The sequence below is a fragment of the Ictidomys tridecemlineatus genome, chromosome 6 (assembly GCF_052094955.1).
Source record: "Ictidomys tridecemlineatus isolate mIctTri1 chromosome 6, mIctTri1.hap1, whole genome shotgun sequence".
Lineage (NCBI taxonomy): Eukaryota > Metazoa > Chordata > Mammalia > Rodentia > Sciuridae > Ictidomys > Ictidomys tridecemlineatus.
This window is the reverse complement of record NC_135482.1, coordinates 93,590,426-93,613,447: the sequence shown is the minus strand read 5'-3', so window position 1 is coordinate 93,613,447 and position 23,022 is coordinate 93,590,426. Positions and strand designations below refer to the sequence as shown.

At 40.5% G+C, this 23,022-nt stretch overlaps 1 protein-coding gene across 1 annotated transcript in view; it reads right to left on the bottom strand.

Annotated features, from left to right (window-relative positions):
- Grin2b (glutamate ionotropic receptor NMDA type subunit 2B) overlaps positions 1 to 23,022 on the bottom strand; it is a 401,948-nt gene that overhangs the window by 178,592 nt on the left and 200,334 nt on the right. The window contains exon 5 of the mRNA XM_078015203.1: positions 2,524 to 3,122. Coding sequence (XP_077871329.1) covers positions 2,524 to 3,122 — 599 coding nt within the window. The remainder of the gene's footprint in view (positions 1 to 2,523; positions 3,123 to 23,022) is intronic.

Here is a 23,022-nt window from a genome sequence, read left to right as displayed (position 1 = left end):
CTCAGCTTGGGCCCCAGGTAATAGAATTAGCAGTCTAAGGTCTGAGACCTCTGAATTGTTGAGCCCCAAATAAACTTCTCCTCCTCCAAGTTGTTCTTGTCAGGTATTTTGGTCACAGCGATGAAGAGCTGACTAAAGCAGGCACATAGCAGGGTGATGTTACTCCAAGGGACAAGAAGGACTTGCCAGTGGAAGCCTGAGGAACATAGCACAGGCAGGTAAATGGTCATCTGCAAGTGTCTACTGGTGGGAAGGGGCATGCTGGGGAATATGTTCAAGACAGAGAGAGGAAAGAGCTAGAAGTAAAAGAGAACATAGTATCTTCAAAATATAACGAAAGTTCAGTTTTGAAGGGAGGTAGGGTGATTTCTAAGGGCGAGAATGGCATGACACAATTTTGGAAAGGGAGGCAGGGGCCATGCTGTGGAAGGGTTTGTAAACCATACGAAGGAGACGGGGCTTTATTACAAAGCAATGAGAATAACCGAAAGGTATTAGGCAGGCGAGTGATGAAATCACATTTTCATTTTAGATCACTCTGGCTGCAATGCAGATTTAAAATAAGCAGAACTGGGCACAGGAAGATAATTTAAGAGGCCCTGCAGCAACACAGGGAAGAAAAAGATGGACTAGAATGTGGTAGGGAACATGAAAACAAGCAAAGCATTCCAGAGGTGTCGGGAGGCTAAAACCTATAACAAATGGCAGGACTGGCTAGGAGACGTCAGGGATAGAGAATCAAAAAAGACATCTTGGAAAGTTTGATTTTAGGCAATTTGTTAATAGGGATGCATCGTTTAGAGGCATTATGGATTTGGCTAGGAGAGGATGGGAAGGTACATTTGGGAGAAAAGGCAGGCAGTTTCATTTTGGCCTTTAGCCTCCAAAGGAATGTTTTTGGTTCTAGTTAAAACTGTAAACCAGGGGCGTCATTAAGAGGGTCTGAATAGAGATGTCACCTTGGGGTGACATTAGTTGTATCCCTGGCAATGAATGAAAAAAGTGGAGGGTCTAGAAGACAACCCCAAGGAACACTCAAATTTGAAGAATGCCAAAAGAAAGAGAAGCACGTTAAGAAGCCTAGGTGGAATTACCAGGGAGGAAGAAGAGAATGGAGACAGTTGTACCAAACAAGGGCTAATATTTACAGATTACAGATTATGGAGAGAGCAGAAAGCTCAAGCTAGGAGAATATTAGGATTAGATCAGAGATACAGCCACATTAAAGTTGCTTTTAGTTTCAATCTGAAATTAAGAGCTTCATCTAGAGACTACAGTTCAACTCCCTTCTAGAAATTAAACAAGTATAAGAAGGTACCCATCTAAACTTCCACCAATTGTATTTCACCTTTCTCAGAATTAATTTCCCCTACATGTTCCCACTATTTCATTCCTTCAGCTGGATCTAAGTATGCATTATGTTTTCTGAACACTTTTATGTATACCTGACATAGTACAAAAAATAAAATAAAAAGGATGTTCAAAACATTTGTTGGGGGAAAAAAAGTGCAGTATTGAACAGCAGGTATGATCATATTTCTACTTATATAAAATTATAGATTTATGCCCATAGAGCTGTATATGCACAAAGATGGCTAGAAGGATACTCACTAATTATTTCAACAGTAATTGTCTTTGGTTAGTCAGATTTAAGGTCATTTTCATATTCTTTTCTTTGTTCTTCTGAAACTTTACAATATGGATACATAGCAATATTATACAAATAATGAACCACAAAAGCATAGCATAGGATCTTCTACCTCATGCAGTCAATCACTGCCTCTAGGAGGCTGCACTAGAGTCATGGCTGGGCGATATGAGGTGAGTCAGGAGAGCAGTGCTCTATGGATATGTTGGTCTTGCTTAAACAAACCAGACCAAGAGAAACCATGCATGTTGCTTCCACAGCAGCCTTTTTACTCAAAAAGACTGTGGAGAAGCAAAGGAGATAAAACCAAGTCTATTTCTTTAAGAGAAGAGCACTCTTCAGATGCTAACAGATGCTTGTAACATATTCTCTCTCTTCCCAAGGCAGATCATTCCAAGGTAAGTAGCCTTGTACTCCCTCGGTTCTATGACTACTGCTCTCTCCTAGTGATCAAGGACTTGGGGATCAGAGAGGTCTGGGTTCACTTTCACACCGAACCACTCACTTGTAGCATGGCTGTGGACAATTCATGCCTATAAGCCCATTCTCTTACATTATAAAAAGAAAATAATGTTTAAAACTCAACTAGATTTTGAGGATGGAATGAGGTCAAGCATGCAAAACACCTAAGAGTAACATCTAGCACACAATAAGTAAGTGCTCAGTAAGCGGTAGTCGTTTTATGTTAGAACAAGGACATGGTGCGGCAAGGTTTGAATCTGAAAAACTCTCTCCATTGTGACCAGTTGCCATCCAAAGGGCCACCTTCCACCAGCGGCCATCCTGAACAGCTCTTCCCACAGGTTCTGAGCCTCCAACCCCAGTCTCTGAAGCTCTCCCTGGTCTCTACCCACTACCCCTTGTTTCTCACTCACCTGTTGAGCATATTCGACTGATAGATTCTCTTCTCGTGGGTGTTGTAGCAACTGCTCTTGGGCTCGGGGATGAAGCTGTGTTCAGACAGCATGTCAGAAGCAGCAGTGGTGATTATAGCAATTCCATCTCTCACTCTGGCAGGGAGACCATAGTCCCACTCATCATATGATACAGAGATGAGCCCAGTGGGAAACTCCGAGGGCACTGTGTCTGTATCCCCTGCCACCAGACTAGGCACAATCCACGTGTAGCCATAGCCAGTCAGCCCTACTGAGTTGGCCACTTCAAAGATGTAGGTGGCTTCTTCCTTGGTACAGTAAAGAAGAATGATGGGGCTTTGAAGTTTCTTGAGCTGATTCTGGATCTTAGAATCTCCATCGTCCAGGGACATGTCCAGTAAGAGGACTTCCTCTAGCTCCCAGCCCACGAAGCTGTTCTCGATGGTGCTGCGAATCTTGTTTACAAAGTCCTGGTAGCCAGGGAAGTAGGTGGTGACAATAGAAAAGATGTACCAGTCGTATTCTTCCATGATGTTGAGCATTACGGAAGCTTGCTGTTCAATGGATGGGCCAAACTGGAAGAACATGGAGGATTCATCCTAGAACAGCAAAGGTACAAAAAAAGAGAGAGGAAAAACATTTGAATCCCAAAAATTTTTAATTAGTTTCTGTAAGTATTTCTCAGAATTTAGAGAAAATCGACATAGATTTATACTCTTCTTATCTGAAATCCTTGGGGCCAGAGTCTAAGACGGTTCTTCAAAATAAAACATGTAAATATTTCTAGAGCAAAACAGGTGGAGTCCCAAAAAGTGAAGTTGAGGTTCCAAATGGCCTCATTTCACTTCAGGTCAGACTTTGCTATCAGGTGAATTACAAACTACACACACACACACACACACACACACACACACACACACACACATTCCTTTTCTCTGTTTCCATTTTTCAAGGATTTCTGAATTTCTCAATCGCAGATGTGTATAATTCAGTAACATTATATACCCTAAAAATGCTATCAATCTACCCTTAGACCTACCTACAGAGATAGCACAGGCTCACTGGCCCAGAAGGTATACATTGCTCAGGTATGGATACGAGGGAGAAGAATGTGTAAATAATGTAACAGCTAATGTGGTCTAACCTTTGCTCTGATAATACAATTTGCAAGTTAGAGTAAGGCTCAAATACGGCATCTAAGCCACATGTTAAAACTACTGGTATTCAAGCTCATGTGTAAGCTTTATTCTAGAGCGACACAGAGAAAATTATTCTTTCTTGTATCCACGTAATGCGTCTTGGACTGACTACATACCACACAGACACCTTTCTGCCATTGCTGAGCATCTTCTATTTTCTCCTTCTTTTCAAGAGAGAGGCCATTTTACATTTCTCCCATTTTAAGCTGCATTTCACCTGCTGTTCTGAGATGTCAAGCCCTGTATTTTATCTCTACCTTATAGCGACAAGAATCTGAAACCGCAAAATGAGCATCCTCTCAGGCTTGTCCTGCACTCTCAGTCCATTTCCCCCTGATTTCCTCCTGGGTAATGGTATCTCTTTTCTTGGTCGGTGCCCCTGTCTTGTATCAGATGGTTCATCTCCATTTTATAACAATCCAGACTGACAAAATTGTGTCTCTCTCCGAGGGGCTATTCCTTTTTATCCCCCAACTAGTGTTTCAAAGTACAGTTACAAGAGACCAAGAAAATGGGCTTTTATACAAAATTATATAGTGATTCCTTCGTTTAGGAACATATTGCTGCACAGCTGAGAAATTGCTGAGTATTTCTTGGGCACCCACTATTGAAAAAAAAAAATACAGGTTGGGAAATATCCAGCTGGTGTCCAAAGACCCTGATTCGGCAATGAGAGCTGCCAGCCCCTTAGCTCTGCCAGAGCCATTTGCTTCTCGTGGCTTGAGCTTTATACGTTTCCCACAGGCTACCCAGAATGGAGGAGCAGATGGGTAGTCATCTGGGGGCAATGCTTCCTGCTCAGTGTAGAAAGGTGCTTATCCTGGCTTCCTCCCCTGGACTTACCCATACATTTGTAGAGAAACTTAAAGGACCACGGAATTCAGAAGAGCAGAAGGGGTGGGGTACCAAGAGTGCATAGGTAGAGCAAAGGGAATTAATTCATACTGGTACGATTATGTCACATATGCGCCCATTCCAAACTCTTGGTCAGACACTGCTGCTAGACTTCTACAGCACAAGATCTATCTGAAAACAAAGATGACCCCTCCTTAGGTTATAGACACAGTGGTGTTACGGATATTGATTCCATACACTGAAATCCAACCCCTAGGGCAATGGTGTTAGGAGTGGGATCCTTTGGGAGGTGATTAGGTCAAGAAGGTTCAAGCTTCAAGAATGGGAGTAGCACCCTTACAGACAGACTGAGAGCTACCTTGACCTTCCCATCTCATGCAGACAGACAGAAGGTGCCACTCATGAACCAGAGAGTACAAGAGTGAGCCTCATTATACACCAAGTCTGCTGGTACCTTGATCTTCCCAGCTTCCAAGACTGAAAACTAAATTTCTGTTGTGTATAAGCTACCTAGTTTATTGTACTTTATTACAGGAGCTGAAAGAACTTAGACAACGTGGGAATCTAAAACAACAAAGCTCAATTATTCCAAGACTTGTCAGGGGCCCATAGAGAATCATAAAAACAGGAAAGAAAGTCTAGTGACAGAACAACACACCTAGAATAGCTATCACTTTAAAGAAATAATTACTTTTTTTTTCCTTGTTATGCTTCCAGATAAAAGGGAATTTGGGGGACTTCAAATGGGAACTGCTATCCTGTGAATTTCTAAAAGCCTAGTGGTTATAGCAAAGTTGAAAAGCTTTCAAATATACCTTAAGATAGACAAGGCTTGGGTTGATAGAGATCCCGACTGCAAACAAAGTACATCTATAGATGAACCAAACTTATCATGAGGAAGCTCTTGAATGCCAAGTGTACAGTAACACCACACTTGGCTCAAATACATAGCAAGAGTTAGCTATGAGAGAGACCTGTGGGGGTCCATAACAGATAACCTCGTGCTAATGAGATTGAATTTAAAGGAAATCAAGCTACGAAATACCAACCTAACCCTCCCTACCCTTCTTGATCATTTTATACCCTCCCCTCCCAAGGTTATAAATGAACTTGTAAAGACAATGTCAGCTATTATGAGAAGAAAGTCAATGCGGGGGAGAGTAAGAGAAGAGAAAATTAACAGGGGGCCATCAAATCCCCACCATATCCTGATTTCACCTTCTAATTCTGTTGTCCTACACAACTTCATTTTGCTTTGGACTCTTCTGTCCCCATCTATGCTCAGTTCAGCCATTTTATCTTGCCAGTCCTCCATTAACTAATGATACCTTCTAAGACCATTTAAACTGGCACCAAAAGGAGTTTACTGAAGCCAAAGAGAAATCAAGAGACAGAGTTATGGCTTGGGCAAATATTTCCCGGTATAATGAGTAGACCAGAGTTATTAATTTCGTTGACACATCAATCTGGTGGATGGTGGTCAGGAATGGAACAGCTCTTTTTCAAAAAAAGCTTTGGGATCACTGTAAGTTGCAAATGGTGACAGACTTTGCAAATTATGGCTGCAGCCACAAATCAAAGTGCAATCTTCATGTGTGCACAGAGTGGAAAGGACTGGTGGCCACACATCCATCTTTGCAGGCACCCAGCATGCACTGTGATCACCCACAAGTGATCAAGGATGAAGGACGGATCTATAATTCTGTTTGCAGCTCACTATGCTTCCACACTTACATTTTTATCTCCTAATGTCATTACAAAATGTTGACATGCAGGGGTTCTTTGTGTAGCCTCCTCTTAGTAGAGATTCCCAGTCAAATTTATTGCATGAATGAATGTACTTCTTCAACTTGCCTTGAAAGCATCCCTAAATAAAAGGCTACCATAAATGAGATGAGCAATTAACACAGGAAAGGTAGAATTGTACATTAGACTCCATCAGTCTACAACCTTTATGTTGTACTTCCATTACTTTGATGTTCATGGTGTTTATTTGCTAATAAGAAACAACAAAAAAAGAGTACTTTTTCATCCCATTATCTGCCTCAGAAAATAATTGCCTCAAGAATTAGCAGTACATGGAATTTTTCTTCTGCATCATCCAGATCCCCTACCGATCCACTTCTGAAATAAAGGATTAAGTACTGCAGCTACTGATCATGCCCCTGGCAGTAGTCTTTAGCTCAGCCCCCGCTTTGGGGATTGTCTCGCCTGAAGAGAGCCATTTGCCCAAAGTCATGCTCCCTTCCTGGAGTAAACAGTGTTGAATGACTGGTTGCCAAGGGGTATAAAGACCTGGTCTTTTTGCCCTAACTCTGGATGACTCTGAAAGATCAGTCAATCTTAAGAATTAAGATTAACAGGGACAGCTGGAGTTTCCATTAAAACGATATCATTCCGTACTCCTCCTTCCACCCAGTCCTTCCCCATCTTCCCATCCCTTCCCTTTGATGGTGTCAGTCTCAAGAATACTCCCTAATAAGCCCCCTGGATATTAACCTTAGTCTCAGAGTCTGCTGTTCAGGGTACCTGACTCTACTCATCTTCCCTTTCCAATCTGTAAAAGAGGTGGCTTAAAAGAGAACATTAGATGTATTTTCAAATACTAAAATAACTTGTAGAAAGATAAGTCTTTGCCCATTAGCTCCAGAGGAGAGAACTAGAACCAAGGAGTAAAAATATTAAAAGTGGCACAGTCCATGAAATATGTATGCAACAATTGTGGATTTTTTTTTTAAGGCAGGGTCTTCCTATGTTGCCCAGGCTGGACTTGAATTTCTGGGCTTCAATGGGTCTCCCACCTCAGCCTCCCAAGTAGCTGAGACTACAGGCATGCATCATTGTGCTTGGTTCACAATGATAGCTTTCTAAAATGGAAAGGGCCTCAAAAGGTAGCGAGCTCTTTGTCAGTATGAGCATTCATATGGAAGCAAGATTATTATCTGACATAAACCCCAATACTCTGGAAAACTCCATGCTCACCTTTAGGACCTGATTCAAATACCAGCTCTTTGATGGATGACATTTTTTTCTAAACCCCCTTCCCCACCTCCAGTGAATTCTACCTCCCTGGGCTTTCATGACCTTTTGTACATGCCTATCACAAGGCTTAGCACACAGTAACATGGGCTTGCTTCCTCCCACTAAAAGTGTGTGTTTCCCAAGAGCAGGGCTATGCCTTAAACATCTCTGGATCCCCATGTGGTACCTGAAAAAAAAATTATACTGTTTGTTGCATTAATATTACCAAGAAGTTTCCCTTATTGGGTGGGAAATTAATGAAATGACACCGGTGGTCACATTCAGTTCCAAATTTCTGTGCTAACAGTATATGTGCCCACCTCGTGGATATAAGGTATGCCTGAAAACACGAGGAGACCCCTGCTATAGCTAGCCATGGTGGAAAAAAAAATGCCACCAGCACTTATTTACTTGCCTTTGCAGCAAACTCAACTCTTCCAAGCCCCCTTCTCCTTCTCCTATTCACTCTTAAACTGACTCCAATTAGTCCTTTAGCCCCACCAGTCCACTGAAAGTCCTCTTGTAAAAGGTACTGGTGACCTTGATACCGCCAACTCCAATGTCAATGTGCAGTCATCCCTGTCTACTAGAGCATTTGGCCTCCTTTATCCCCTTGCTGTAAGAGCCTGCTAAATGGCCTCCTTGCCTCTGTCCCAACCCCTCCATCTATGCTCAAAAGGAAGCAGAATGATCCTTCTAAAATTCAGATCATAAGATGTTATTCTTTGCTCAAAACTCTTAATGGCTTCCCAATTTACTCAAAAAGAAACAGCCAATACCCTTGGATTGGACTCCCTCTTCCCCTTGGAAGCCCTGTGCTTGTGCTCCATCTTCTTCCCTGTGCCCAGGCACTTGCTCTCACTGGAGCACATTTGCACATTCCTGCCTCAGCCCTTTGCTCTGGTCACTGCCAGCCAGACACATTCCTCTCCAGCTGGCCAGGTATCCACAGGGTTGACACATGCACCTCTTTCAAGTCTGGGAAAATCTCTCATCTTCTTAACAAAGCCCTCTCAGTGCTGACCACCCAACGGAGTCCTGAAGCCTGCTGTCCCTTGTCATGGACATGCTGGATCCTCCTCAATGGCTCCATTCTCTTTTTTTGCCAGACTATTTACCAACTTCTAACAGTCTACATGATGACTTATATGATATATTTATGACAAACTTCCTGCCTCTTCCAAACTAGGATGGGAACACCATGAGGCAGGGATATCACTGTTCATTCCTGTAACCCTACACCTAGAATGGGCCTGGCCCAGAGTGCAAGCTGAGAAAATTGTTGGAATTTAATGAATGGGGTGATTGATGCTGCAAGCAGATAATTAATTCTCAAATCTAGCTTGTCTTGGCTGGTTATCCAATTGCAACTATACTTTTAAATTCTTTCATATTATTAAAATCTGAGTACTTTATTACATCATAGGGATCAAAGTTCTGTAAGAACATTTGAATAGTTTCTGATTAAAATAAGTCTGATCTTGCTTTGCTTTATGTGAATAAACAAAATTCTCCTCTGTTCCTAATTCACTTCTTGAGAAAAATCTGTCTTATGAAAGAAGCCTAGCACTACTAGGCTTTCACTAAAAATTTTCCCCACCACCAGATTTAGAAGGTAAGTGTAGAAACAATGGGGTAAGGGGCCAGGGTTAGCCTGGCTGCCCCGAGAGAAGTCCTGGGTATTCCTTCTTTACTTCTTCTACATGTGATGCAGAGTAAAAACAATATAGGGAGGAGAAATCTCTTTCTTCTTCCAAAATAAAGGGAAGGATTTTTCTCTACCCATTCAACCCCAAGAGATCTTTGATGACTAGAAATCCTCATAACACACCACCATTTTCTCAGGTGACTAAGACTGGAGTTAGCACTTAGGATGGATCTGAATAGTGTCAGTTCTGTGAGCAATGGCTTTCAAGATAGGGAATGTCTCTGATGTTCTCCAGCCTCACCATTGATCCAAAATATCATGACTGAAACACATGACAGAAGCTTACCGATGGAGAATCGTGATCTTTCCTGCCCGTTAAATGCCAGACTCTTCTTTAAATCTTTGAATGCAAAAGAGAACACTGGGTGTTCAAAAAGCCCATAAACATAAATTCAAGCAGCTTGCACTAGTTTAAGAGTCACTCTGGATAACTAAACAACTCCCACAGAAGCCGGCATTTTTATTCTTATTTGTTCTTTCTGAAGATAATTTTGCTTTCTCCTTAAATTTTTTTTTCCATTCTCCTCCTTGACTGAGTCTCCTTCTGGGATGTGCTTCAATACCCAAATTTAAGCCACAGCTAAGAAAAAAAGTAAAGGTATTCACTTTGGGACTATCTAAACAAGGTTCTTCATATTCTAGGTCTCAGAGACTATTTTATAGCAAAAAGAAAATTTATAAGCAACAGGAAGGGCAATAAGAAGAGAAGAACAAAAACGCAGATTCCCTCTCAGTAGAGTGCCCAACTGAATTACACAATTATAGGGAGCAAAGGGCTGGAAAATATTAAGAGCTCTTCTAGAATTTGTTTGTACTCTTCTTTAAGGTATCAGGGCTGCCAAAATCCTAACGAGGCTGTTTCATTTCATCTTAAATTAAAATTCCTTTCTATGGCCTGCTCCATTATGCAGATCAAAACAACTCTCAGATGGATTGACTTGTATTTTTATTAAGAGGTTCTTTTCTATAAAAGAGCAAGCTGACAAGTTCAGCAACAATCAAGTTCCTTGACTGAATACATGCACTTTTAAATAAAGGCAAGGGAATAGGGCAGAGGAACAGGAAATATTTTTTTAACAAATGAAATGGACAGAGAAGAGTAGTATAAATATTAAACTAACAGTATTACTTAGGTAGTAGGGTTATCAATGATTAAACTAAGTTTATTTAGAGAAATCTATAAAATCAAACATGTTCAACACCAGTAGATCTAGGCATATATAGACTAAAAAGAAAGCCACTGTAAAACTAAATCTAATAGCTAAGGGAAAACAGGTCATTTCTTATTAAGTATGAAATACTAAGTCCCAAACTATCCTGTGCCATCAACATCTCTCTATTTAAGTGGAGCTAAAGGGAACAGTCTAGAGAAGAATTGTGATGATTATTAAAGAGCAGGGTTAAAACAAGCCAATGATAGAACTTGACGTACCAGCACCATTTTTCAGAGTAAAGATGTTGACATTTGTCTCAAGGAAATTAACATTCCCATCTTCTCATACACAGTTGATTGGAACACCATGTTCCCATACCAAGGGGATTAGAGAAGAGGGGAGACTTGAGAGGCAAAGGGTGGAAAAGGCATTTTATATTTGATTAAGCGTTAGTACCACATTTGTTTGCCCAAAATAACAAAAGCACCGGTTCTAGACATAGTGACTATGTTTATCCACATGGGTCTCTTCAAGGGATCCCTGGAAGACAAAGAACTCTTTGTCCTCTTGTCCCTGCTGCCTATGGAGAGAAAGAGGAAGGAGGGCTGAGTTTTCAATGTGGATCAGTTACACTGGTTTGGTACAGATTAACAAGCCATTGCCTCCAACGGCTAAACCCAGAAAGAAGTTTGCTGAAATTTTTTTTTTTTCCCCACCAAACATTCAGTATTCAGCCATCAGTTTCCCCAGGTCCTTATATAGGAAAACTAATTGCTAATTCCTCACACACAGAAAAGTACCGCTTCTCACAATCAAAGAGGCTTTGAATTTATTCTCATCTCCCAAACCGATTTGGTCATCTGTCTAAAAAAGAAGCAAGCATTTTGAAGGGATCCGGCAGCGAAACTCAAGTTGCATACAGGCAAGTCTAAAACCATGTATCTGCAGTGACTCCTCAGTGTCTATCTGCATCAGTCTCAGTCAGTCATGTGACCTTGACCTTTAGCCATCAGGCACTGCCTTCTCATCTTTCAAGCAGGACTGCCCTCACCAGCACCTTCTTCTAAAGCTAGCTGGGCTGCTGTAAGCCCAATGCATGGTGAAGAAGGTGTGAGCCTGGCTGGCCGCAGCCACGACCACCTTAGAGGAAGCCTTCTTTCCTGTGTGCCTTCCACAGTTCCAATCCAAAGACTCAGCTGTTTCCTCGTGTACAAATTTTTACTCCGTTTTCTACCAGATGAGGAACCCTACTCTGTGCATTCACATTTGCTGTCTGAACAAACCCTTCAAGTTGGGCCTTGCTCCATAGATCTACAAATGCCAGCTGATGTGCAACAGCATCTTCCCATTCCTGTTTTATACAGTGAGATGATTAATATATTATTTGTATCAATGCCTTGTATTGCTTTGTCCACTTCTAAACTGCTGACTACCCACATCAGTCTTAATCACACCAAGAGATTTATTTGATCTTAAATAGGGTACAAAAGAGTGTCCTCACCTCACCTTGAGGCAGGCAACCCCCATGGAACAGCGAGGCCCAGTCTTGCCAGCTTTCCAATGTTCTTTAGGCTTATTGTTCAGAGACTAGTTTGTCCGCCCTTCAATTGAATGAAAATGGTGTCCAGTATTTGTAGTTGCATCTAAGTTTATTGGAGATTTTTTCAATTTGCTTTATACTTAAAATTGCTCTCAATTTTCCAGAATTATTCAACTCTAAGTCTTTATGGTTACTGGTTATTAGCACTAAAAATGGATGTTGAAGAGTTTGGAGTACCTAATCACTTACCCTTCATGGTCTTTCTATCTCTGGTGGAAATAGGCATATGAAGTGTGGAGAGTACACTACCACCTGCTAGAACAAAGGCAGCTCCTAACCTAATATAAGGAGAACCATGACAAAACTATGTTGAGTCACAGGATCTTGTCCACAGCCCTAGACAACAGCCTATCCATTTCTCTATCTGTACAAATAATTGTACAGATTTAGCATATATAGAAAGTTATAGACCCAGTTTCCAACACATTGAGGATTATTTTCTCCCCCAGCCTGTCCCCTTGATTACCCATTTGGAACCTTGCAGCCTCCCTGGAACCCAACTTGTCATTGCCATAAGCAGTTCTGCAGCCCCAACTAAGATTTCTTCCTTTTTTGCCCCCTTTTCCCACAGTCCTGTGCCCTCAGATTGCAATCTCATTGGAACATCCTAACTGACCCCCACCCCTATCCCAACCAGTGTGCTCATTCTCCTCTTTAGGAGCTCAAGTAACTGAAATGCTGTCAATATCTCAACTTGATCCTGGAGAGTGGCCAGGTGGGGATGAGAGGCAGCAATCATTCTAGAAAAGACAAAAGTTGGCAAGATCTTTGCTAGAAGTAAGAACTTGAGGAGTAAAAGTATGGTCCACTTACTCACTTTTGGAAATGTGTTTGTTTTTAAACCACACTCAGGAGTGTCAAAGTTTGTACCATTTTACCTGAATTCTTTTCCTCTGACAGAAGTTGCAAGCAGAGAAAGAGTTCTTTGAAAGGAAGTGCCAATTGCTATTTTAAACAAAGAAACTCAGGCTGCCAATTCTGCCCATCCTCATCAGACTTTGCAGTACAGGCAGCCACGGTTACAATCAGATACCAGCATTCATTAGTTGTTGATCTGGGTCCCTCACAGGGAGACCTATAGATGAGTCTGGTGTACAGTCTCATTACCTCCAGACCTGTCAGTTAAGCAGCTCACCTGAAGCTATCAGGCACACATCAGCTGGTTATGAATGCAGATCTGTGCTAGCAAAACAAAATGGGGGCATCCTTATGGCTCAGCAATGACATTTTGATGTTAATTTGGTACTGATGAAAGGCACCAATATGTTCATGTTTTATAAGCACAGCTGAAACTCTGTTAAATAACATTAGCCCAAGATCTCAAAGAACAGACGTCATCCAGAGTGGCTTGAGAAGTCACTAGGCCAATTCAGATGAGAACCACCATTAAAACAATTTAGGAGAATGTGAAGTGGAACTAGATTATTTTCCAAGCCTTCAGAGAAAATCCTACAGTTTTCTTCAGTTATGTAGACCAGTGAGTCTAGTAATCCAGACTTTCAGAAATGTATCCCTGTGTCCATCCTGATTCCATCTTGCTATAGACTAAGCCCTTTATTTCTTATGCTCTCTTGGGTGAAAGGCACAGAAGAGGCTCTCAAAAACATTTTTAGACTTAAAATCAAACTGTCATCAAGGTGGATGATGGTCTATCTTACCTTGTGTGCAAAGATTATCCTTAAACCCACTCTCAGCCTTTTCTTCCTGGGCCTAAACAACCCCTTGCTTTTTCATTTTTTATACTACTCATGGCTTCTTCTTCTTCTTTCTTTATTTTTTTTTTTAATTCTGGGGATTGAACCCAGGGCCTTGCAAGTGCTCAACCACTGGGCTACACTCTCAGCCCAACAATATTCATCAGGGTGCTTACAGAGTGATTTTCATTCAAAATGCAAATTAATTCTTATATCTATGTGAAGAAAGTCCTATTACTCTCTCCATTTTAATAATAGAGTTGTTTTTTTTTTTTTTATTGTGTGTGTGTGTGTGTGGTGCTAGGAGTAAACCCAGAATCCAGGGCCTTGCACATACTAAGCAAAAGCCCAATCACTGAGTGACATCTCCCTCATTCCACTTTCTTAACAGAGACAGTAAGCTTTAGAGAAGTCAAGTGACTTGCCCAAGGTTACTGCTCACAAGAGACTCTGAGGCGGGCTGGACTCTGGGTGCCCTTGCTCAGCCACTGTACCACACACATGCTCAAGCTTCCCTTAATGACCTCAAGAACTCCAAGAGGAACCATCTACACATCCTTGCTTCATTTTGAAACAAAGAGTGATCACTGCTGTCTAGTAAAAAGCCAACCCCTGCATACTACAGATTATTTTTGTGAGCTACCCAAGCTTCACTCTCAGGCACCCATGGTTGGGCACAGACATCCATGGTTGGGCACACAGGCACTGCAAACCAGTGATGGTCTTGGTACATGCTGTTTCCCTGCAGCGTTCTCTACTGGACATGCTAACAGCTAGTTCTTTATAATCTCGTCATTTGCTAATCAATCACATATATATGTCTATTGGTGCTATGGGAGATAGAAATGAAGTATAGATTGTTATCCTTACCCTCAGTTGAGCTAATGGGAAGATAAGATCAAAATATACAAAATAATTGATGATGTTCCTAATTTAAATGATAATGAGTTTTAAAATGTGTAAGTGTCATAGGAAGGATGAGAAAAGAGGACAGAATGTCTGGATGGCTGTGTTTTTTAAAGCTTCTTTTTATTTACCCCTGTATGCCAGTTCTCCCATTGGTTCTGGGTAGTAAGCAAGTTAATGCCAGACTGGTCAGAAACATGAGTGACACTGCGCCTTGAACTCAGACTTAGATTTGTCCTCGGGAGGACAATGAGCATGTGATATCTACTGTCTCAGGCAGGGGCTGACGGACATACCATACAGAATCCTATCCAAATCATAACCACAGTCTAAACGAATTATATATAAATCTTTTCCCTTGATCTACCCAGCCTTTCATTTTCATCTCAGAAGATTAGATCAGTATGACAGAACTTGTCCTTTATGAAGTCAGGTTTCCCAGTTTAAAAACCTTTTTTTTCTTCAATGATTGCAAATTGGTTTTGCTAAGATTTCTTTCCAGTATTCCTTCAGAAAAATGAGGGGAATCATAATTTTGATTCTTTTCTCCTCCCTCAACGAATGTGATTTCTTTACGCTGACCCTTCTCTAATAGTTTTCAATTAGATACACTGGTCAGCTGATCAATCAATTATTTAAGTGCTCTTTGCATAAAGATGACCCGGGTTGCAAATTCATATTCAAGAAACACAAAAGTAGCCTAATGCCAAATTTTCCTTCTTTGGTTCAATTTATTAGTTATTGTGTTCCAGCCTTAAAAATATATAAATGACTACTTCAATGCTATTAATTCTCAAAACTGCCTCCATGTCTCTGAAATAAATATAATGAGTTTTTTAAAAAACTATTTTTTTAAATAAAATAAAAATGTTGGTGAACTTTATTTTGTTTATCTATATGTGGTGATGAGAATCAAACCCAGTGCCTTGCACATGCTAGGCAAGTGCTCTTCCACTGAACTAAAACCCCAGCCCTGATTTTTTTTTCTTATTTTCTTGCTAATTGTATATTTTAAGAGCTACTTTCCTTCTTATCCTCATGAAATTAAATATATAGAGAGTAGCAATGGCATCCCAGTGTATTAAACATGGTAACATAGTTTCTCAACTTTTGCCCACGGGAGGGAAAAAATGAAAGACTCAATCTAAACCATAGATGCTTCCAGTTACAAATGGGGTGGGGCACAGTGTCCTTGTCTGTATGCTAATGCTTCAGCAGAATTACCAAAAATCATTAGTTTGATTTGCTACTTAGGCTTCACACAAAAGAGGAAGGATATTTTGGCACAGAAGAAACATTTCCTTTTACTCATATTTCTGAATTTCACAATGGTGCAAAGATGATCAAAATTATCTAGACAAAAGTTCCCCAAAGGTGGGTGCTTACCCAGGATGCATCAGGCCTGGGTTAGATCCCCAATTCTGCAAACAAAATTCCCAAAGGCTTTCCACTAAGGAATTCCATCATATCCATAACCTAGTTGAAGTAAGTTCTTAATTGAAGTTTTTGATCGCAAAAGGTAAGTTCATCTCTCCTTAGTACTCTCGACTTCTTAATTCTTTCCTTCTGTAAGGTAGAATAACTCCCAGATTCCTCTCTCTGTTCCTTCATATGAAGGCAAAGATTGTTTTGCTTTGAACACAATAAAACTTTCCAGACACTTGTGTTAGTTTTCTGTTGATATAACCAAAATACAGGGCAAGAACAACTTAGAGAAGGAAAAGTTTATTTTGGGCTCATAGTTTCAGAGGTTTAATCCATGGTCAGTCGACTCCATTGTTCTGGACATGAGGTAAGGCAGACCATCAGGGTGGGTGGAAGGACATGGCAGAAGAAAGCTGCTAAGCTCAGGAGAATGGAGAAGCAGAGAGAGAGAGAACAAGCCAAGGACAAGATATAATTCCAAAGGACACACACCCAGAGATCTACTTCCTCCAGCCACATCCCTGCCTATAGTTACTACCTAGTAGTTCATTCAAATTTTCATTCTTCAAATGAATTAATCCACTGATGAGGTTACAGCTCTCACAATCCAATCATTTCACCCTCTAACCTTCCTACACTGAGGATCATGCTTTCAAAACATGAGCTTTTCAGAGAACATTTCTAGATCCACACCATAACATACCTAATTGGCCTGTTTTAGTAAATACTTAACTATACGAAGATTTCCATGTGGCTCAGTGAATGGTTTCTAGAATCTGAGTTAGATAAACCTCCTTCTTTGGTATGTTAAGTAATTGTACCCATCATGCCCCTTGCTCACAGCCTCTGTTATTCTTTGCACAGCACAAGCTCTCTTAATCAGAGGTGGGTGCCTGGCTAAAGCAGCCCATCTTTAAGCTACCCAGTGTCTGTGGTTAGGCCTGGCTAGAGAAGGAGCCCAGACCCTGTGTCTTTCTCAGGATCAGAACCAATACCCATAAAAGAATAGCAAGTCTTTCACCTATGACTTGAAATAAAGTAGGGACCATGACAAGCCAAGGTCATGAGCTCTGTGCAATAACAGGAAGCAGAAGCTATGGGATGGCAGGGGGAAGCTGAATCAAAAAGGGAAATAGACCAGACATATGGGAGAAGCAGAGGTACTTTAAAATGCAGGCCATATGTCTTGAGACCCTGCAGGCAGCCAGCCCTGGAGTGGTCTTAGTCCTCACAGCTTTCCAACTCTCATCACATATGTCCTCATAATAAGTTGCCTGACATTTTGTTTTCATTTTATTTGTTGTTGTTGTTTTGCATTAACTCAGTATTCACTCTTGCTAATTAAAAGAGCCCCATTCAAAATTTAAAAAGCTGTTATTAGTTAATATTTCCTTGCTTTATAGTATCATCCTTGGAATTTATTCTACAGCTTTCCAATTTCATGAGGCAAATATCTGCCTAGACGACTTTCACCTTGCTCAGAATTCAACAGAGTAGAGCTGTGGTAAGAGTCAGGCTTAGCTTCTGGGCCTGAGGCTGCTGGAGCAGAAAGGTTGGCTAGATAGAGTCCCCTCAGGAACACAAGGTCACTCACAGGAGAACCTCCAACCTCCACCCAAGGCTCTTTTCTTATTCCACATTCTGTTTTCATCCACTGGCTGGTTGTAATATTCATCCAAGTGTGGCTTTTTCGTCACATGGGTCTAAAGACGGATGGCGAGCTCACTGCATTCATACCCAGAGCCTTGTGCACACAACTCCCAAGTTCTCAGGCACATCCCTGAAGGTGCAAGAGTACACATGGGAAGCACTCTTCCATCTGCTCTTTTATCTATCCAGCCATCGGTGTTCAGTTTATGACATATGGCTCACATAGAACTGGGCACAGCGAGGAGGTACAATTTTCTTGGAAATAAACACAAATCATATACTTGAAGATTTACAGTTTACTTGGAGATAAAGACTGTTTATTGCAACAAGCTAAGTAACTGATAAAGAGCTCAGTCTCCAACAAAACCACAACCCTTTCACCGGCATTACAAGGGTTAATCAGAAGTTGCTTACAAACAAAATAAGCCCCCCCAATAAATAAATAAGGCATGTGATGGTATCAGATACTTCAGATTGAACAAGTATAATGAAAGATGAGGAGCAGAGTCACATGACATGGCATGACGAGATGGCTGCTTCCCTGTTGTCTGAAGCCACCAGGCCCCACACAAACCTCTCTCAGGCCCTGAGGAAGTTATTCATGCAACATCAGGCAAATGTTAAGCAATTCAGAAAGTGAGCTATTTATTTCATCTGAACTTCTATGTTATTTGAATTTTTGCTAATCTGAAATAGGATTCTTGGTTTCTAAAATTTTAACAACATCCTATTCTCCAGAACTGCAAGAGATTTCTCCCATTTTGCCCTGTTTTTACACTTACATCATCAATAAGCCCTCGTTTGAATCCAATCCACCCCTGTCTTTAGCTTTTCTTTGTTGCACATAAAGCTGGTCTTCATTTTCTTCAAATCATGTCATTCCCCACATCCTTACTAAGAGGATGGGAGATCTGGCTGTGAACATCAAAGTTAGAGCTCTGTCTCTTCTGAGTCATTAGGCAATTCATACAGACCTATCTGTCCATGATCACTTCAAGAGAATTTAATGTTCGCTGATGTTCATCAAATTTGATTCACTCTGAGAGTATCAGAAAATAACCAGATAAAATATTAAACGTATCCTCTGTAATGACAGAACAGTTGTCAAAGAAGCTAGTTTCTGAAATATTTAATAGATTTCACTGAAATTTGTTTTGAGGCGGTTGTAGAGTTATTTGTTAGCGTTGAGATTTAAAAGTCAAATGCTAATTTATCCCTTGGGATTAGCATCTCATCACCAGCCACAGACTCCTCCCATTTTAACCACACACAGAAGTGGACATGTAGAATGTTCTACTGAGAGTAATGACCTAGGAAGTATAGCCCAGTGGCAGTGCGTTTGCATAGCATGTGTGAACCCTGATTCAAATCCCTGCATGATGGGAGGAGAAAAAAAAATCTGCTGGGTTCTGACAAGAACAAAAGGGACTGACCTCAGCGATTTCCACAAACTTTCACTTCCTGTATTTCATTCCCAGGGGTCTCAACTTTCTCAATGATTTTGATAGCTGATCTCCTGTGGCCACCCCTTCACAGTGGCCCTTAAGTAAAAAACTGACATTTATACTTTCCTTTTTATAGGCCTACAGTTTTTTAAAAAAGATTTATTAAGAAGCCATGGTAATAAAGCACTAAGTACAAAAAATTGGAAGCATATTTATGCTATGAGGGGAAAAAAAAACAAAACTAGAATTAGAATCGGAAATTTGAATTTAAATCCAACTACTTCTGAGCTCTGTGATCTTAGATAAGTTATTTAACGTATCCGAGCCTCATTTTCTTCTAGAAAATAAAAGTGCTAATTCTGAATTTAGAGTTATAAAGAGGATTAAATGAGACTAAGATGCTTAGTACAATTTCTCACACAAAGTAAGTTGACTGAATGGTAAACTAAGTATGAATCTATTAACCTCAGATTGTGGCCAAAAATATAGCGGGGAAAAAAACATTTTTATTTCATACAGGTTTACCAACTGCTTCAGTTGCTAAATTAATCATCATTCTTATTGTGATCAACATCCAAGAATCAGTCACATTTGAGAAGACATAGCTTTCGAATTTGATTGCCCTTGCAATAGAACTCAGAGCAGCATGGCCTCCTGAGCTTTCTCATCTGAAAGTATAAGGACACTCCACCTTCTCATGTTCTGCGGGGGTCCCATTGACTCTTCCCATGATGCACTCATCTCAATGATTATGAGATTTTTGGACCAAGAGACATAAAGATAATACTGGTTCTATTACTTCATAATGGCCACCTTTTTCAGCTACTTTTTCCAGCTCCCACATGGTCTCAGATGGAACATCTTTTATTGGGGAGGTTTGGTAGGTGCCATTTTGAAGTCTCTTTACCATCAGGCTACTTTATTTTACAAAACACAATTCCTCTTCCCTATCTTAAGGACTATCCCTGTCTTCCCATGTGAAAAATATCAAGAGATTTTCTACATCCTCCTGCTGTTTGGGTTCTTCCTCCAGCTTGAACAGTACCATTAGCGTTGGCCTACTCCCAGACCAGTTTGCTCTGAACATGAAGAAAGTCAAAAACAAACAACTTCTCACTCTCATTCACATACCCTGCTTAAGCCACTAGCTCCACCCACTTCTCTTGATTCTCTTTGATGACTCATCAAGCAAGGTATATCCATCTAATCAAAATTCTAGTTCAAAATTCTGTAAGCACAAACATAAAGTAATGCAAAATAATACCTACTAACAAAACTACAGCTTCAAAATCATACCTGCATAGAGTAAACACCTGAAATAAAAGTAAAAAGAGATAAGGCAGAAGTAAAAGGCGGGACTTTTAAACCTAAATCACAGAAGACACAGTTCTGTCACAGGCAGGATAGCATCCTGGTTATAGATTTTTTTTGTTTACAAACCAACTAATCTCCAAATAGCTTCACAGATACACAAAATTATCACTTTCCCAATGCTATTCCTCCCCAACAAAGCCATTCCCTACTCTATGAGAAATGTATTTTCACTAGGAAAGTCTCAACCTCTATTCTTACAATCTTCAAGCTGAAATAATATTCTAAGGTTCAGTCTCTGGGAAGGCCCACTAGTACCACGGATTGTGGTCATGGGTGAATTTCACACTCAAACACTAGCATAGTAGTGTTTACAGTCTTAGTTGGTTGGGGATGTTGGGTTGGAGAGAATGATAGAGCTGCAGAGGTGGCCAATCTTTCCATGTTCCTATCCAGTAACTCTTGGATGCATAAGTGGCAAGTCTAGCCCATGTAGAAACTGTGAGAGTCTATGACAACGTTTTCCTCTATTTAAAAACCTATGTTTTCCTTAATTTTTCTCAAATTCAATTTTTACATTGTCTAAAATAGCTAAGTGTCCTTAGTTATGAATTTGGTATGCACATACTTGCAAATATTGTGTGTGCAGGTATAAAAATGGCAGAAGGGAGTCATCACAGAAAGAGCTATATACATACAGAGAGCACAGCCTGTCTGTTATATATATACAAGGTGGGTCGTAGTGCATTGGGACTTTACATTGTTTAGTAAAAGACATTGGACATTGTTGACTGCTTCTTCATTAAGATGAACACAGAATATCACTTTAAACAGAAGTTCACATCTTCCCAGAAATGTTAGAAATAAATGCAAAAGACATTTGGCAGAAGACAAATTCATTCCCCAAATCCCTTCAAAATTACTAGAAACTCTTCTATAGAATGATGTAGTTCAGACTGAAACCAGTAAAAGCAAAAGAAAATGGGAGAACTCTGTGAGACCCTGGGAAACCTCAGAGTGAATTCAGTTGAACATGAGGGAACAGAGAGAGCAGTGTCCGCATAGCATAAGGCTGAATCTGGAGATTCTTCCTGACATAGACACTCTAAAACAAGGCTCTTCCTTAGGAATAGTAGAAAAGCAAAAGAATTAATTTGAAACACTGCAAGTCCAAAATATACCAGAAAAATAAATCAAATAGGGTCTCTTAGTCCAATTTTTGTTGTTGTTGTTGTTCTTGTTGTTGTTATAGTGGAATACCTGAGGCTGCATATTACAAAGAAAAGAGGTTTATATAGTTTTGGAAGCCGAAAGTCCAAACAGCATGGTGCCTGCTCTGGTGAGGACTTCCTGGTGAATGGCATCATGATGGTGAGTACGTGTGTGTAGGAGAGGGAGGTCATGTGAGCCAAGACGGAAACCCAGAGCATGGGGAGGAACCAGAGTTACTCTTATAATAACCCTGTCATGAGAATGAACTTAGGGTTCCAAAAGAACTGCATTTCTTCCTTCTGACCTAACCAACTCCCCTAGGCCCCACCTCGTGAAGTTCCCACCACCTCTCAACATTGCCACACTGGAAACCAAGCTGCCATCACAGGACCCTTTGTGGGATAAACCATAACCAAATCATAGCCCAGGATCCACTAGTCCAGTTCTCTCTCCATATGAGGCATAATATTAGGCTAACCCATACCCTGGGTAAACTCCTGGTATTCTTGAGCAATGTGGCATAGTTACCAGAAAGACTTTTAGTTGGTGAGATTGCTTTTCCTGATAATATGGGCAGAAGGAAGTCTTATTACTAAACTAAAAAATAGAAGATGTGACTCCTCTTTGTACTCAAGCTGATGACTGAGAAAAATGGGTTAAAAAAATCAGTTACATAGAAGATAAAGATGAAATCACTTTGGGTCCAATTTAGATAATTTTGCTTGTTGGTTTTATTTTAAAAAACATGAAAAAATAGAAGTGCATTGTAAAGAAATGTGAACATCTAGATGGTTAATATGGTTCATTTTCCCAATACTCAGAAACCAATGTGGCTCACATCCAACTTTATCCGAGAAAGCTCATCCCTGTGATGGAAGCTGGGAGTAATATAAGCTGGGAGTAGTGAACTTGTTAAGTCCAAAATAGGCATTTAATCTGATCTCATAGGCTTTAGTTGGGGTACAGGGATTTAGCAGAAGGAATTAACACCGCCAGGTTACTAAACCTGGCGGTGTTAACAGCAATTATTATTATTTTTAAAAACAGTGCCATAATATATGTCATGCTTTGGTAAGGCCATTTTTCAAATGCTATAGTTGGGGGACATGTTTTATAAACCGTCACATCCTATACAAAAAAGAGGTGGGAGAGGGGCCTGTTCTAGGCACAAAGGAGAATACAAGATCCAATAGGAAAGTATTTTTGATCAAATCGAGTTTACAGTTCTGACTGGAGTACACAAGTGACAATAATGCAAAGAATGACATAACTATCACAAATAGAGGTTATGAGATTAGAAAAGAAAGGGATCACACATG